The sequence below is a fragment of the Chrysochloris asiatica genome, unplaced genomic scaffold (assembly GCF_000296735.1).
Source record: "Chrysochloris asiatica unplaced genomic scaffold, ChrAsi1.0 scaffold00034, whole genome shotgun sequence".
NCBI lineage: Eukaryota > Metazoa > Chordata > Mammalia > Afrosoricida > Chrysochloridae > Chrysochloris > Chrysochloris asiatica.
This window is the reverse complement of record NW_006408552.1, coordinates 1,189,121-1,206,939: the sequence shown is the minus strand read 5'-3', so window position 1 is coordinate 1,206,939 and position 17,819 is coordinate 1,189,121. Positions and strand designations below refer to the sequence as shown.

General features: G+C 47.6%; 1 protein-coding gene across 1 annotated transcript; it reads right to left on the bottom strand.

Moving 5' to 3' along the window:
- Window positions 1-6,351: 6,351 nt before the first annotated feature.
- Window positions 6,352-17,819, bottom strand: MUC12 (mucin 12, cell surface associated). The gene is made up of 11 exons (XM_006859822.1): window positions 17,798-17,819; window positions 13,559-13,660; window positions 12,826-12,946; window positions 12,229-12,312; window positions 10,278-10,429; window positions 9,857-9,952; window positions 9,596-9,758; window positions 8,287-8,359; window positions 7,532-7,655; window positions 7,278-7,387; window positions 6,352-6,441 (listed from the first exon to the last, which is right to left on the bottom strand). Exons 1-11 carry the CDS (start codon window positions 17,817-17,819, stop codon window positions 6,352-6,354), a joined length of 1,137 nt encoding a protein of 378 aa, XP_006859884.1.

The following is a 17,819-nucleotide window of genomic DNA, read 5'->3' as shown; positions in this document are numbered from 1 at the left end:
GCGCTTACACTGGAGCTAGGAGAAGCAGGTGTTGGTGTGTTGGTGTTGGTGATACCTGTCACAGATGTCACTCCTAATGTTGTAGGATTTGAGTCAGATATGGTGGTGTCACCAGAGGTTGGAGCGCTGACACTGGACCCAGGAGAGGCAGGTGTTGGTTTGTTGGTGACGGTGATACCTGTCACAGACGTGACTCCTAATGTTGTAGTAATTGACTCAGATACAGTGGTGTCCCCAGAGGTTGGAGCGCTTACACTGGAGCCAGGAGCAGCAGGTGTTGGTGTGTTGGTGTTGGTGATACTTGTCACAGACGTGACTCCTAATGTTGTAGGAATTGATTCAGATACGGTGGTGTCCCCAGAGGTTGTAGCACTTACACTGGAGCCAGGAGAAGCAGGTGTTGGTGTGTTGGTGTTGGTGATACCTGTCACAGACGTGATTCCTGATGTTGTAGGATTTGAGTCAGATACGGTGGTGTCACCAGAAATTGTAGCGCTTACACTGGAGCCAGGAGAAGCAGGTGTTGGTGTGTTGGTGTTGGTGATACCTGTCACAGACGTGACTCCTGATGTTGTAGGATTTGAGTCAGATACGGTGGTGTCCCCAGAGGTTGTAGAGCTGACACTGGAGCCAGGAGAAGCAGGTGTTGGTGTGTTGGTGTTGGTGATACTTGTCATAGAATTGACTCCTGATGTTGTAGGATTTGACTCATATACGGTGGTGGCCCCAGAGGTTGTAATAATTGCAGTGGTCTCTGTTGTCATAGCTGCGGTTGTGTTGGTGTCTGCCACAGTTGTTGCAGGAGTACCTCCATCTATAGCAGTTGACTGTGATGTGATGGTGTTCCCAGTAGTTGTAGCAGATGTTCTGGACACATAAGTCGAAGTTGTGATGGTGTTAGTGACACTTGTCCCAGATTCGCTCTCTATTGTAGGTGTTGACACCGATAAGTTGGTGTCACCAGTACTTGAAACAGTTGAGTGTGCATCAGCAGAGGATATCTGAGGTGGGCTGATGTCAATAACAGCTGTTGCAGAAGTTTCTCCTTCTGTCAAAGTTGATTGTGATGTGATGGTTACACCCACAATGGTAGCAGGTCTGGTTGTCTCCAGTGGGGTGATTGTGTTGGGGGTACTTGTTGATGATACGTCTCTTGCTGTAGGAGTATAAACATAAGAATGTAAACTTGCTGGAGTAGTGTTATTTATGTTCTTGCAAAGGTTTTAAACTATAAATTGATATATCAGATTTTTAGAGTTTTTAAATACTTGGGCAATTTTATTACTCAGATAACTGAAGTTCTTAAATAAGAAATGTTGTTGTTGTTGTTGTTAAGTGCCATCGAGTCGGGTCCGACCCATAGCGACCCTGTACAGGGTTTCCGAGGGTGTAAATAGAATATGCTAATTTTTAGATTTATTTTATTTTTTGTTGTTGAGTTTACAGAGCAGAACATACATCAATTCAGCCAATTCTACTTGTATAGTTCAGTGACATTAACACAACCATTTTCACCCTCTTTTCCCGAATTGGGTTTCCCCAATTAACATAAACTCATTATCCCCTAAGTTTCCTGTCTAATCTTTCCAGTTGCTGTTGCCAGTTTGATTCCATATACTAGTTCTTTGATGATAAGATATATTAATTTTATAAATGCAGTTTAAACTATTTAAATGAATGTAATTAGCAAAGTATATAAAACAGACTCAACACTGGTCAAGGCCCACATAAAAGTGTTTGTTGGACTTCTAGCCAAGATGTTCCAGAAAGTAACAGGAATTGGATTTGCCCTTTTTCCAGAAATAACAAAAACAAAGAGGATAAAGAGGAACAGGAGAAACAGAAGGAAAAGATAACCATACAAAAAGTATAAAATAATGTTCAGCACACTCTACAAGCACTGAATGGCGATCGTGATAGTTAGCCTTTCATGTCAATTTGGCGGGGCCATGAGTTATGCGGCAGTACTGACTTCCATGATGAGTTCTAATATGATGCAATCCCTCCCACAGTGTGATCTGAATGTGATCACCATTTATCTGATGCAATTACCCCATGTAGTGCACATCTTCACTTTTATGACATCTAAGGAGTCCTGGTGTGGTGCTGTAAGATAAGCACTGGACTGCTAACCACAAGGTTGGTGATTCAAACCCACCAGATGCCCCTCAGAAACTCTATACGAGGTCGTTATGAGTTGGAACCAACTCAACAACACAACAACAAAAACAAAGATGTTAATGAGGCCAGATGAAATCTATAGGATCAAGTTGTATCTTGAATCAATCTCTTTTGAGCTATGAAAGGAGAGAAAAAGATACAAAAGCAGAGAAACAGCACCTATTCATCTCAAGGAGCCAGGACTGGAGGTATGTCCTTTGGGCCTAAGCTCTTCCTGTACTACAAAGTTTCTAGATTCAGAGGAAGACTGATGGTATGACTCACAAAGAGCTCCAAGGAATGCTGAAAGGAGACAGGGCCCTTTTCCCAGAGCCAGGGTTTTGGATTTGGACTTGTAGGCTCCCAAACTGTGAGACAATATAGTTCTGTTTGTTAAAGCCACCCCCATGTTCTAACAGCACCAGAGAACGAATACAGTAGTGATTCCAGAGACACGGGAAGCAAACGAGGTAAGCCCCACAACTGTTCACACTTACTAATTTTTAAATGTTTCCAGAAAGAAATACAGCAAGGGCAAGCCCAGGTGACTCCCAGTATTGAAGAGAAGCAGCTGAGAAACCAGGGAGACTTAGGAAGCTGGAGCTGATGGAAAAGGGTTACCAGACAGGACAGAGCAATCGCCCAAGATCGGCAGAGGGTCCTCCTCGAATATTAAGTATAGTACTGATTGGTGTATGAGCCTGAGGAAACTACCAGATACCAGGCAAAGACCCTCTAGAAAGGCAGAGGGAAAACAGGACCTCATACTTATTCCTAGATAGGAACAGTGTCTGTTCCCAAATGTTAAGTGTTGTCGAGTCAGTTCCTGCTCATAGTGACCTTGTATAGAGTTTTTGAGCTGATGGATTTGAACCACAAACTTTATGGTTAGCAGTCCAGTGCTTATCTTACAACACCACACCATTTCCCACTATTTGTGTTGAAAAAGCTCATAATTCAAAGAGCAATGAGCATTTCAATCATGAGGAATAATCTACCCCACATTACGAATTCCTCTAGATCCACCTAAGAAATCAGAAAAACAAGCGCTGAAAGGATCAGACTTGAAAACGTGTTTTCAAGTAACTAAACTGCATCCCAGGAACAAGACTCAAGAAGATTTATAGGAATGCAAAAATGCCCAGCACCCAACAAGGTAAAATTCACAATGTCTGGTATCCAGTCAAAACTTACCACAAATGTGACATCATCATTGTCTCCTTATACCCAGGAGAACGCTGGGAAAATTCCTGGGCGCTACCCAGGCCAGGTGGCAGACAACTCTCTTCCCTTCCTACCTCCTACCTGCAACTCCCCCATAGTCTTCTGTGGAGGCAGAATCTTCTCCCTTGGCAGATGGGGCTGGTAGTTTCACCCTGCACCCACCCCGAGAGTGCGGAGAGGGTGCCTAAGAGGGAGTTGAGGGAGGGAGGGATCTGGTCCCGAAAATCAGGAGTCATGTCACCATGTGACAAGGTTTAGTCCCATGAACTCCATGGGGTGGAGTATGTCCCTTAGACTGGGCAGAAGGACACAGTGGTGCAGACACAAAGTGAGTAATGGGCCTAGGGTAGGAAGGACAGAGTGACCCGTGGTCAGAATAGATGACTGAGCTCCAGGCCTTAGTTATATTGTGCTGGGTGTGGGACCGAGAGGACACTTGCCTGGTCAGAGTTGGGCTGGGCTGAGAGGACACTGTGTCTCTAATGTGTAATATGATCAGGGTTTGCTGGAAGGAGGGTGTGTCTGTTGGGAAGAGCCAACACCAAGGCCATCTGTTTTTTCTCCAGGTCTACACCCATCTGATATCCACAGACCCATATCCCAGAAGAGGAGTGGGGCTCTGGGTCCCCATAGAGAGGACATAGAAGGGTCAGATACACTGCAAGTTTAACCATGACCCTAGAGACCAGTCAAGGCCAGGTCCAGAAACAGGGAAAAGGTAACCAGAGAATCCTAAAGCAAGAGTGGAGAGTCAGAAACATTCCATTTTACAGATGGGGTAGTGAAGGCTAGAGATAACATGAGCCCCACCAGTCAGAATGTAGGGAGAAGGGAAGAGGGGAAGAAGAAAGAGAAAGGTAGAAAAAGGGAGAGATGGAAGAGGACAGAAGGGTAAAGAAAGAGGGGAGGGAAAAAGCAAGAGGACAGAGTGGGGTGGGAGATGAGAGGGCCTAGGAAGGTCCTTCCCATCACAGGGCCTACATGCCTCATTTGAAATACATTACCAAGACTTGGAAAGACAGAAAACGTGCCCTACAAGGTGTGGTATTGTTATTACTAACAGCCTCTCAATGTGAAGTTGGGAGTCTATGCAAGTCCCAGCCACAGCTCTCAACCTGGGTCACAGTCACCCCTGTATCCATTCGTTCTCCATCACCACCCAATCTACCCTCTGGTTGGCTTCTTACAGCCAGTGGGTTAGAGGCAAGGGGGCCTCAAATCAAAGGTTGTGCCCAGGTGTAGTTTCTCCACCCTTGCGTTCCGTTCTTCCCCCACATTTCCTCCTTAGAGAAGAGTCAGGGGGAGGGAAAAGTATGGGGTCAGGGTGCCAGGAGATCCCACAGCTCCTAGTAGCAGGATCTCAGGGCAGGACAAAGTCAAGATTGTGTAGGCTTGGATAACATCTGCAGGGAAAGAGACCCCCGGTCCTGCCCCGATGACCTCAAGGAGGACATCTCAAGGAGGTGGAAACCCTGGTTCACTTCTGCCTCAGCTCCCCTCCCTCTATCTCTGGGGCTGGGAGCAGCTGAAAGTTCTAATCAGGAACCCGCTGCCATCACCTGTTGACCTGAACCTAGTTCTCCACAGCCATGGAGTCCAAGCAGCAAATTAAGGAATCCAAGCCCTGGGTTCGAGAGGGATTGAGTTGTCTAAAGGCACACAGGTGGTTGGTGGCAGCGTTAGAATCAGGGGCTTCAGAAACCCTGCCATGTGTTTGGTTGTCTATAGCAATAGCCCCTCTTCTGGTTCTGGGACTAATGAGAGCCTTGAGACCTCCTTGGACATGAAGCAAGACGATGGTGGTTGTGTATCATGGAGTTGGTTCTGACTCATAGCGACCCTGTATAGGATTTCCAAGGCTATAAATCTTTACAGGAGCAGAAAATCTTACATAACCCACTATGCTACCAGAGCTCCTTGGGGATGGAGTGGGGATGCAGAAAGAGCCAGAATAAGACTGAGAGTAAGCAGAGGGTTAAGCCATTTATCTCGTGCTTGGGAGGTGGGAGGTCAGAAGAGTTGGCTGGGAACATCCACAGGGCGAGGACAGATCCACACTGCGTGGTGTCCAAGGGATGCCATCTAATCCTGGCAACAACAAGAAGGCATCATGGGCCTCACTTTTGTGATAGGAGAGATGACAGGAAGAGGAACAAGAGACAGATGGAACCAGGACAGGGCTGGATGGCCGCCCCCAAAGCCCCAGTTCTTTCCCTGAGAAGCAAGGGGGAGGAGAGGGGCCTAAAAGGGATCGCCCACTGGTGTTGAGGCAGCCCTCCCTGGAAGCGGCCCAAGGCAAAGGGGGATTGGCTCACTCACCCTGATCGGCCATAGCAGTATGAAGGGGCAGCAGCTGGAGGACAAGGGGCAACAGGCAAAGTGCCATTGTCCCCAGCCTTGGCATCAGAGCTTGAAGGGCTGCAGACATGCCCTTCTCTCTTGCATCTGGTGAAATGAGCATAAACCAAGGAGCCCCAGAAATAAATGGGCCCCAGGAGTCCTTTGACCCCTGAGATACTGGGAACCTGGAGGATGGTCCAAATATAAGTCAGTCTGACAGCTCATATATGACGGGGGGGTGAGGAGTCTGTCCAAGGACAAAGGGCAGAGGGAGGGAAGTTCTAGGGCGGCAGCCGAAAGGCACGCAGGATGATTTATCACCTAACCAAGGCACAGGTGGGGAAGTGAGGACACCCCTCGAGAGGAGTGTGCGGTGGACTAATGGATGAGGTCAAGTCTGAGCAGAGAGAGGAGCGAGTCTATCTGCATCCCATCCAGCCCTGGAGAGGGGACCCTGCCCTTCATCCCTCTTCCCAAGGCCTCTCTACTGCCTCATGGGCCCCAACCAGGGGGCAGTCCCTGGGATGCCGGGGAGTTTTTACATCTTTGAGCCCAGAGCCGAGCACTGGGCCCAGCAATCATCTGGAGTGGTCTTGGGCCCACTTCAACATCAGCAGAGCTTGGTGCTCATTCCTGGTTCTCTGGGACTCTCACTCCACTGTAACCTGAGGTCTGGATGAGGCTGGTCTGCCGCTGAGACACCAGGCAGAAATGGGCCTGAGAAGGTGTCAAGCACCTCATGCTCAGATCCAACACCCAGCCTTGGGAGAAATGTTTCATGGAGCACTTTCTAGAGGCCCAGGCCACCAGTCAAGTCCCTGCAGGGGGAAGAGAAGGAAAGCATTAGTCCTAAGCTCAGTACTTCAAGGTTGCTCTTTTATTTATGGGAAATTCCAGAGTGAAGAATCATCACAGAGCAAACAAGAATGCCTGGTAACTAAGCAGCGGTGGGGGTTAGGGCAGGAGGGTAACTCACAACCCCTAGCCACCTCCCCAGAAGACTCCAAGCAGAGATAGAGACAGTGAACAGCTCTGAGGGGGCTCCAATCCTGGTCTTGGCTCTTCAGCTTCCTCTTGACCCACTAGAGTGGGGGGTCTGGCAGTGGCCGTCTTGCCTTCCACAGCTGGATGAATTGTCATGCTCCCTGACCCACAGTGTTACCATCTCTGGCCAGTGACAGTGGAGCTGTGAGGTGGAACAAGGAAGGGACAAGACAAGGGTGAGGCCAGAGGGGCTCTGTGCAGTTGTTGGGTCTTGTCACTTCTAATGTTGCTACTGGAGTTGAGGGAGCCCCTCTCTGTGTGACCAGCCAAGTGGCTGAGTTCGTGCCCCTCTTCCCTTGGCAGCTCCCAGGTGAGGGTGCTGATGATTGTTGATGTGGTATCAAGTTGATTCTCATTCATAGGCTGTACATCTTTAGGCCTCATCTTTCTCCCACACAACAACCAGTAGATTCGAACTGCTGACCTTGTGGTTAGCAACCCAGCTTGTAATCCGCTGTGCTCCCAAGGTTCCTTTCCCTGGGTGGCAGAGGGTAGGGACAGATCCTAACCGAGGGTGAGCCCTGAGTCACCTCTGCGATAGTTTCCAAGTTCTCCAGGGAGGGTCGGAAGTGGCTGTAGGTAGATTCAAGACCACATCTGTCCTCCTTCAGCACCTTATCTGTAGGAAGGTAAGGCACTAGGGTGAGCAGGGCTGATGGGAAATGTTTTTCAGTAAAAGGGATGGCTTTAAAGAGCCAGTCCAGTATCCCCTAAACACTTTTCCTACTGTCGGGCCTTCTAACATGAAGGCTCATTTAGGGGCCTGACTGCTCGGAGCAGACCTGGAGAGCTGACCAGTGTGGCCCAGAGACAGAGGAAGCAACCGGAGGGGACTCAAACAGGTCAGAAGTCATGGCTTTAGTAGGCAGCTGGCTGCAGGCCTGGAACTGGGGGGCAGGAGGAAGGGCGGTGGTATGACCAGGGAGGGGTGCCTGGAGGCTCCCCAGCCCTTGGCCCCCACTGTCTCTGCCTCAGTCCTGACTGTGCTCAGTGCTGCCTTCATCCTCTTCCTTTCTCTATGCTCTAGCTCTGCCCCCATCTTGCTTCTGATACGAGGCACCATCCCAGATGCTGTTGTTCTGGAAACTTCCAGGGATGTCTTTTCCTTGTCATTCTCGAGACACAGCGTATGCTTGCCTGCTAACAGAAACATCCTGAGTCCTGCTAGCTGGTGTCAAGGAGGCAGAGGAGGGGCTCCACACTTGGGAGCAGACAGCAGGGCTCCCTCAAGGAAACCGCCCTTCACTCTCCATATGACCTTGGAACTTGCTTCTGCTTTCTCCATGTGCTGTGTGGTTCTTAGGGCATGTTTTGGTGGGGAACCTGAGTGCGTCTAGAAATAGGGGCTCGTTCCTCAAGCCTTGGGACATGGAAAAGCCAATCTGCCTGGAGTCTGCGCTCACACCTCCTTTCCACATCCCCCATCCCACCCCCACCCCTGCTCTCTGAACCTGCAATGCTGGCTGCTATGCCCAGACTACCAGATGCTCACCTGTGCTGTGTCCTCTGGGATCAGACCAGGAAGACAGTCAGAACAACCACTAGGACCACCAGCACTGCTACCACAGCCCCCACGCTCCCATCCACCAGGCTCTTGTTAGTCTTTCACTCACAGTTCTGTCTCCGGTGCCAGTGTGTCTTTGAGGTTGGGCACCTGGGTCACACACAAACTTAGGGTGAGCCATCCCTTCTCACACCTCATTGCTCCAAAGAAAAATGAAATGTCCAAGGGATAGGAGATCAGCTTTCCCTCCGAGAGAAGGACTAGATGCCTGGCTAGCTAGGGTCTCTGAGTCCGTCAGGCTAACAGATGGTGGGAGAGGAGGGGCAGCAGGTTGGAGAGGGTTACAACACAGAACTTGGAATAACTGGAGCTCAGAGGGATCGGAGAGTCCTGGGTGCTTTGTCTGAGAAACACAATACTTTGCTGATTTCATCTCTAAGAAGGTGGCATCTCAGTAGGTTTGTTGTGCTGTTTCATATCTTGTTCTTTATTTTATGGTCTCTTGAACTTAGAGCTTTTTATAGATAATGACACTGTGGCTGATGTGACGTAAAAAAAGCTGATGACTTATATATTGTTGTGCCATTGAGTTGATTCTGATCCCTAGTAACGCCATGTGACCAAGTAGAGTTTCCTAGGCTGTAATCTTTACTGGTGTTGCACTGTTAGATTAGCTAACTAAAACTAACTGCTAACTGAGAGGTCATTCTCCCACGGAGCAACTGCCTGGGTTCAGACTGCCAACCTTCCAGTTAGCGGCTGCACCGCCAGTGTTCCGTGATGATACAGGTATAAAAATAGAAACCGATAGAGATAGTGATACAGACAGATGTTGTTGTCAAATGCCATTGAGTCGTAAAGACCCTATATATCTTTACAGGTCAGCTGGCAGGATGGAACCACTGACCCTGTGTTTCACAGTCCAATGCTTATTGTATGGAACCACCGAGCTCCCCACAGATACACATACAGATTGATGGTGGTGGTATTGTGCCGTGGAGTCGGTTCTGACTCATAATGAGCCCGCCATAGGATTTCTGAGGCTGTAGTCTGACTCATAACCACTACGCTATCACAGCTCCTTACAGATAGAGATTAGGAAATGGGTAACTACAAATCTCTCAGGAAGCGGTTGAGCAATTCTAAGATGTTCATGTCTAGGAATCTGTGTTTATCGCTCATTAAAGGAGTCAAGCATGGGAGACAGGGGGGATGAGGACACCCAGACCTGCAGAGGGAGAGGAATAGGGGAGGGGATACCTTCCAAGTTCTGCGCCCCCCATGCCCTTCCTTCAAGAGAAGCTCAGACAGGCAGGTTCTCACAGGCAAGGGAGGCCACTGTGCTGCACCTGGCAGACTCCCTGGTGACAGTTCAGTTGTGTCTTTGTCCCTGGACTGCACTTGGTCACACATAGCAACTTCTTGTCCAACTCATCCACATAGTAGAACTGGGCAAAGTCCTTTGCGGCATTCCTCTCGCACTGTTCTAGGGGTGAGAAGCAGGAAGCAGACAGCAGCCTCGTTGATTCACCACTGACCCCCACACCTTATTGATCACATTCTAAGCCTGTCCCTCCACCCCACCTATATGCTGTTTACTCTGGGGGGGGGGGTCAAAGTTTAGCTTTGCAGTCTCAGTCACAGCCATGGTATCTTCACTGTAGCACACAACTGAGATGCCTGCCAAGGGGAGGTGGGAAAGAACAAAATAGGGGTGCTCCCCTCTGTCTCCCTGGATGTAGCCAGACCTCCCCTTCCCTCTAAACCACACTCTTCACCAGGGACCCATCCCAGACATGCATCAAGATATCAGTGTGGGTGACAACATCAGTCTGGGGCTGGGAGGTGTGAGAAAGACACCATGGGCCTACCTTCTGGGTTCCCATACTCCAGAGAGGTCTATGGAGTTCCAAAACAAGGTGTGTAGGGCAGAGAGACTGAGACCTCCCCGAAGGCCCCTCTTGAACATTCCCCACCACCATTAAGGGTTCTGTAGCTAGCCTACTTTGACACTTCTCAGGATCTTCTAACAACTCTTTGGTTTTATTAACAATCTTGGCCTTTACAGTCTTAATGAGGTCTTTAAATACGTTCTGAAAATCTAAAGTGTAGTTGGTCTCGAGGATGGCATCGTGTTCCACCATGACACTGCCATTGCTGAAACCAGAATGTGACTCACCGGTTATGCCATGTTACCCACCTCCCAGCAAGTGGGACCAGAGGAGGAAGAGGAGTGGTGAACCAGAAGCAGAAAAGAACAGAGCCCCTTCCCTCCAGCAGCTAACAACCTAGAGGGCAGCAGCCAAGCAAACAGACTGAAGATCTTGGAATGTCAATGATCATAATACAAGTCTGTGGGTGAAATTCATCGATTTAGAAAGGAAAGCTCTTTGATTGTGTGATAAAACTCAAATAAGCAAGCTCTTTAAAACGAAGAGGACTGAGATGACTAGAGACACAACTTCCAACCCAGAAGCTTATTAGCTGATGTGACTGCCAAAGAAAAGACCTGAGGGCAAAGTCCTTGGTCACAGACATTTGCGAGAAAAATCTAGAGCAGGACTCAGAAGGATTGCCAGCAACACATCCCTGAGCAGGGGCAAGCGTGGAGTGGAAAGGAGTGAGCTAGTGATATCTCCACATGAAGAACTCCACCATGTCATGGTTTTGGACGGTGCTTCCTCCATTCTTCCTGAAACTATCTCTTCCCCAACCACTAGAACATACACCTTCCGGTTCCCTCCCTACTCCTTAGTCTGTTTCTGTCCACACTCCTTTGGGGACTGTCCCTGAAAAGCCGGTGTGGCCCATGATTTTTTCCCAGGACACCTCTTCTGTATAGCAGCCAAGATGATCTGTCAACGTATTAGCATTCGTGGTTTCAGCTGTCAATGTCTAAATAACTTCACATGAGTTGTCTTTCAACCATCTCTCCCCCTATGGCCTCCTTTCCTTCTTTCATTCAGCCAACTCTTCTGAACATCTTTGAACTTCTGGAATTAATCTTTTTCTCTCTTCCCTCTGCCATAACAGTCTCACTCTCCCTTCCTTGTTCCTGGATCATTCCTCCTTATCCACTAAGCCTCAACTTAGCTGTGACTTTTTCCAGAAAGATTCCCTCCACCCCACCAGTCTATATTAGTCACCTCTCCCATTGCACCTTGTACCTTACCGGACCTTAATGTGAACCAGACTATACATCTAATTGGCTAACTGTGCTCTACTACTCTAAGTTCCCAACACCTAACACAGGGCTGATATATGGTGGTTGTTGTTGTTAAGTGTCGTCAAGTTGATTCCAACCATAGCAACCCTGTATAGCGTTTCCAAGGAGCAGCTGGTGAGCTTGAACCACCGACCTTGTAGTTCAAAAACTTTGCAGTCTGACGCATAAGCCCACAGCGCCACACCAGGACTCCTGGCATATGGTTGGTTGGTTGGTTATGTGCCGTGGAGTCAGTTCTGACTCATAACGACCCTGTACAGGGTTTCCGAGGCTGTACATGTTTACGGGAGCAGAAAGCCTCATCTTTCTCCCGTGGAACAGCTGGTAGTTTCGAACTGCTGACCTTAAGGCTAGCAGCCCGATTCATAACCACTACACATATGGTAGGCTCTCAATAAATGTTTGTTGAAAACATTAATGGTGACTAAATTGTCTCAGGGACTCAGGGGTAGCCTCAGGGGCCTGGGATCCATCTGACACTGCCAGGCAGATATATATATATATACACATATTTTTAATGTTTTATTGTGAATTATGTGATAGTTTACATGGAAAAACATTAGTTTTACATTCATCCTATCCTATATCGTTTCATTGCCATCAATGAAACCAACCAAAGGGTATACCCTCAGGCAGATATTTTAACCATTCATTCTGGGAGGAGACAAGAGAGTAATGATAGGGAAAGGGGCTTCCCACAATCTAGACATCTGCCCTCCTACATGCTCACAGCAGTTTCCTCATAGTCACACCCCAATAAGCAAGAAGGGCCTTGTAAGTTTCATCCATCTGGAAGAAACAAGACAACTGAGCTCTTCACTCACACAGGTTTGGAGCCCATGGTGATCCTGTTCCCTGTCTTGGGGGGCAGTAGCCCCAGTGTATCTTCTATGGAAACTCATGTGTCAGTCCATAGAAAGAAAAACAGGAAAACACAGGGATGCCCTCTTTACTCAAGATTTTGGTGGGGGAGGAAAGGGCTAATGGATGAGCACCTCTCAAGATGACTATCTTTCAGGACTTGGAAAAACTGAGGGGACCTGAGCCAAAAAGCTCAGTTCATCCAGTCAGAATGAGGCCCTGCACCCCCTTCTCACATCTGACTTCCTCTCTGGAGAATCTGGGCTTTCTCTGCCTTACCGGATGCCTGAAGTTGTTGTTGTTGTTGTTGTTATGTGCCGTGGAGTCGGTTCCAACTCATAGCCACCCTGTACAGGGCTTCTGAGGCTGTAAATCTTTGCAGGAGCAGAAAGCCTCATCGTTCTCCCGTGGAACAGCTGGTAGTTTCGAACTGCCGACCTTGTGGTTCACAACAAAGCTCCTTTACCTGAAGAGTTCCATAAAATCCTGGTATGCCTTGGAGGATGAGTCTTCCAGGTCTTTTGGGAAATTCCTCTGAGTCATTTTCATGGTCACACCTACAGTGGCATTGATTTTTTCTGGGGTTTCTGTGGGAACAGGCCACATTTTGCATGAGAAAGCAACCTCTCAGTAATGTCTTCAGAAATTGGTTACTTCTCTGCCTGTTGGTCTCATGGAAACAGAGGAAGTGGGGAGGAGAGAGGTTGGAAATTCAAGAGGCAGGAGAGGAATGGCCCCTTGTCTCTGAATAACATGAGGAGTTAGTGTCCAGGGTTAAGACCCAATGAGAGCTCAATTGAAGGCTCCGGAAAGTGTTGGGGTAGAAATGTCCTGAGGAGACGGACAGGTAAACTAGCACAAAGGGCCCCAATGGGGGACTCAGAAGGGTCAGTTCTAACCACAGTGTGACCTGGGACAAAAGTCACATTATCTCCTCTCCCTGCAAAAATGAAGGTGTAGTAGTGGTTAGGAGGTCTGGTGTGACACTGTAGTTTAAACAGTGGACTGCTAACCACAAGGTCAACAGTTCAAACCCACCAGACACTCTGAAAACCCTACACAAGGTTGCTATGAGTCAGAACCAACTAGAGGGCACTTACCAACAACAAGCAGTAGGTGGTCCCCTGCAGGACTGCCACCCTATTTTAGGTGGTTAAGGAGCCCGGGGAAGATCTGCAGGTCTCAACAAAGGTCATTACCTATGGTGATGAAGTCCAAGAGGGACTGGCGCTGATGACCAAAGAAGCCTTGTGGACAGACGCATTGCTTTCCATCCCAGGTGGCCCCATTCTTGCAATATCCTATGGAAAGGCAGAATTCTCAAGGAAGCCAGAGACACAAGATCCCTGGCTCCCATTCCAGGTCCCAGTCAGCCATGGCATTGAAAGAGGGAGACGAAACCAGATAATCACTCATCTAGCTGAGACCCCTCTGTCTCTATCCCAATTCTAAACAGATAGTGAGAGGAAAAGGAGATAAGATCAAGAAAGGGAATGTGGAATGGGATAACAGAAAGTAAGGATGCAAAAGTTACAAGAGGACAAGCAAAGGAAAAAGAGCAAAAGGGACAACGTCCTTTTGGGTGAGGTGCACTGGACGCAGATTTGCTGTGGTATTAGGGGCATCAGAGAAATCCACTGAATTGGGAGAATTGGTAGTAGTTGTGAAGACATTAGAGCTCTCAGTGAAGGTTGTGTCAATGGTTGAAGGCAATAGTCTAGAACTTGATGGGGATGTAGGTTGGCTCCTAGGAGTGGTATCAGAGACTTCACTGGGACTCGATGGAGAAGAAGGACTTGCATTTGACATGCTGTAGGAAAAATCAGTAGCAAATGTTGCTGCGGGTCTTGCCTTGATAGTTGCATAGACAGTGGATCCTTGAATAGAAGATGTGGTTGTTTTCCCATAACCACTAGAAGTGGTAAAGAAGTCACCGAGACTTGATGTAGAAGACAATCTCTCCTCCCTGGTAATGGTGGTATCCAAGATCACTGTAGATGATAAATCAGGCATCCCAGAATTCCTCATGCCTGTGGCATGAGAGTTATCAAGAGAAACTGTTGATTTCAACACATCAGACAAAGTTTCGCTGGAATAAGTTTTGCTGGAGAAGTTGTGACTGTTTGTGCAGAGACCACAATGGCAGTAGAGAATTCACTAGAATGTAAAGGGGAGGTAGGATACAAACAGATACCTCTCCAGGACTTGAAGAGGCTGAAAACCTCCCAATGCCAGTGGTTGATTCAGCACCTGATGATTCAGATATACCAGACACAGTGGGAAACTGAGTTGGTTGCTCTGTGAAAGTTGTGGTTGTTTGTTCAGAAACCACTGAGGTGACAGAGACTTCATCAGGACTTGATGGGGAAGCAGGAGCTGTCATTTCTGTGCCATAGGAAGAGTCAGTAGCAAAGAGTGGTGTGGAAAAATCTTTTATGGATGTGTAGAAGTGAATTTTCCAGGAAGTGATGTAGTCATTTCTGCATAAGGACCAGAAGGGCGCAAAGATTCACTGGGACTTGATGTGAATGTAGAACTTTCATCATTCTTAGCAGAGAAGGTCCTAGAGGAACCCGTAGGTGTGAAAGAATCAGAGATGATGGTATGATGTGTGGATGTAGTGGCTGTCTGTCCTGAGACAGCTGGACTAGCAGATGATTCCTCAGAACTTGAAGGTGCTGTTGAACTCCCCATTTCTGTGGTATGGAAAGGAGAAAAAGAAATGGTTGATTCACACACATCAGAAATGGTGGTATAGACAGTTGGAGCCTCTGTGAGATTTGTGTCTGTTTTTTTTTCAGAATTCCAAGTGTAGTAGAAACTTCAATGAAGAAAACGAACTTACGTTTTCTGTGTTGTGGTTAGACTCAGGAGACAAGGTTTGCGAGGGACCCTCTGCTGTGGTTCTATAGAAAGAGAATTCTACTGGGAAAGATGTTCTTTCTCCATAATCACTGGAAGTAATAAAGGTTTCACCAGGCACTGATATAGCAAGGCTAGCAGATACTTCTCCAGGGCTTGAAGAAGGTGAAGCACTCCAAGTGTCAGTGGTTGATTCAGCACCTGATGATTCAGACATATCAGACACAGCAGGAAACTGAGTGGCTTGCTCTGTGAGAGTTGTGGTGGTTTGTTCAGACACCACTGAGGTGAAAGAGACTTCACTGGGGCTCAAAGGGGAAGCAGAACTTGCGGTTTCTGTGCTATAAGGAGAGTCAGTAGCAAATTTTGGCGTGGAAATGACTCTGGTGGTTGAGTGAAAAGTGATTCTTTGAGGAAGTGATGTAGTCATTTTCCCATAAGGAGCAGAAGTGGCAAATGATCCAGCAGGACTCGATGTGGATACAGGAATTCCATTCTCCTTGGTAGATGAGGTGCTGGATGAATCTGTGCATTCAGCAGAATCAGAGATGGTGCTGTGATCTGTGGATTTCATGATGTATGTAGTGTCCATAGGTCTTGAGTCAGATGAGCGGGTGGATGCTTCTCCAGGACTTGAAAGGGCTGCGGAACTCCCAATGTCTGCAGTACGGGAGATGTCAGAAGAAACTGTTGAGTGAGAGATTTGAATAAAGGTAGTGAATAAGGTTGGATCCTCTGTGAGATCTGTGGCAGGTTGTTCAGAATCCCGACCAGTAGTAGAGTCATTCATGGGATTTGAGGGACATAAGGAACGTATACCTTCTGTGCTGTGGGTAGACTTAGCAGACAAGGCTGGTGAGGGACCCTCTGATGTGGTTATGTAGGAAGTGGGTCCTTCTGAGAAAGATGTGGTTCTTTCTCCATAATCGCTGGAAGTAGTAGAAGATTCACCAAGACTTGAAGCAGGAGGACTGGTAGATTCCTCTTGAGAGTATAAAAAGGCAGAAGAACTCCCATTGCAAGTGGTATGGGAGGTGTCCAAAGGAACTGTTGACTCAGACTTATCAGCCACAGTAGTAAACCGAGTTGGTTGCTCTGAGAGCGTTGTGGTTGTTTGTTCAGAAACCACCGAGGTGTTAGAGACTTTACTGGGGCTCGTTGGGGAAGCAGGAATTGTAGTTTCTGTGCTATAAGAAGAGTCCGTAGCAAATTCTGGTGTGGAAACATCTTTCATGGTGGTGTAGAAAGTAAATGTTTGAGGAAGTGATGTAGTCATTTCTCCATAAGGACCACACGTGGTCAGAGATTCACTGGGACTTGATGAGGATGGAGGACTTTCATCATTCTTAGTCGAGAAGGTTCTAGATGAACCTGTAGGTATAAAAGAATCAGAGGCGGTGACATGCTGTGTGGTCTTTTTAGTGAACATAGTGGCTGTCTGTTTTGAGACTGTTGGCCTAACAGTTGATTCTTCAGAACTTGAAGGTTGATTTGTTGATTCCAACATATCAGCAATGGTGGTGTTGACGGTTGGAGCACGTGAGGGATTTGTAGCCCTTTGTTCAGAATCCCAAGTGGTAGTTGAAACTTCACTGGGACTTGATGTAGAAAAAGGACTTGCGTTTTCTGTGTTGTGCTTAGACTCAGGAGACAAGGTCGGTGAGGAACCTTCTGCTGTGGTTGTGTGTAAAGTGGATTCTTCTGGGAATGATGCGGGTTTTTTCTCCATAATCATTGGAGGTGATAAAGGCTTCACTAGGACCTATGACAGTAGTGCTGGTAGATGCTTCTTCAGGCTTAGAAAAGGCTGAGGCGCCCCGAATGCCAGTTGTGTAGGCTATGTCAGGGGAAACGGGTGGTTCAGACATGCCAGCCTCAGTAGGAAAGTGTGTTCTTTGCTCTGTGAGAGTTGTTACTGCTTGTTCAGAAACCACTGAGGTGGTAGAGACCCCACTGAGGCTCACTGGGGACACAGAACTTACCATTTCTGCGCCATAAGAAGAGTTTGTAACAAATGCTGGCATGGAAATGTCTTTGGTGATTGTGTAAAAAGTGAATTCTGGAGAAACAGATGTAGAGATTTTTCCATAGGGACTGGAAGTAGTAAAGGATTCACCAGAACTTGATGTAGATTCAGGAGTTTCCTTGTCCTTTATAGAGGAGAGTCTCAATAAATCTGTGGGTTCAGAAGAATCAGAGATGGTGTTGTGATCTCCAAATTCATTGGGAAATGTAATGTCAGAAGAATCTGTTCAGAGAAATAAGAAATGATGCTTTAGGCCGTTGATTTCCTTCCTGTCTTCTTTACGCATATACATTTATATGCAGCCCAGCCACTACATCCGCCTAACTGTCCTGTGGGCCACGTAACCTGCCAATGTGTGCTGCTCCTCTACCTCGCATCCCACAGCCCTCCCTGGGCTTTCGTTTTCTAGTAGTCACAGTGATTCTGGGACTATCGTGCTTTTTCTATTTTTAATTCTCTACAGATTGGAAGATGTGACTATGCTGGTTGGACTCCATATTTCTATCTGCAAAATAGAACTGTGTTTTCTTGACCTTTGAGGGTGTCTCACCTCTGAGGAGCCGCACATCCAT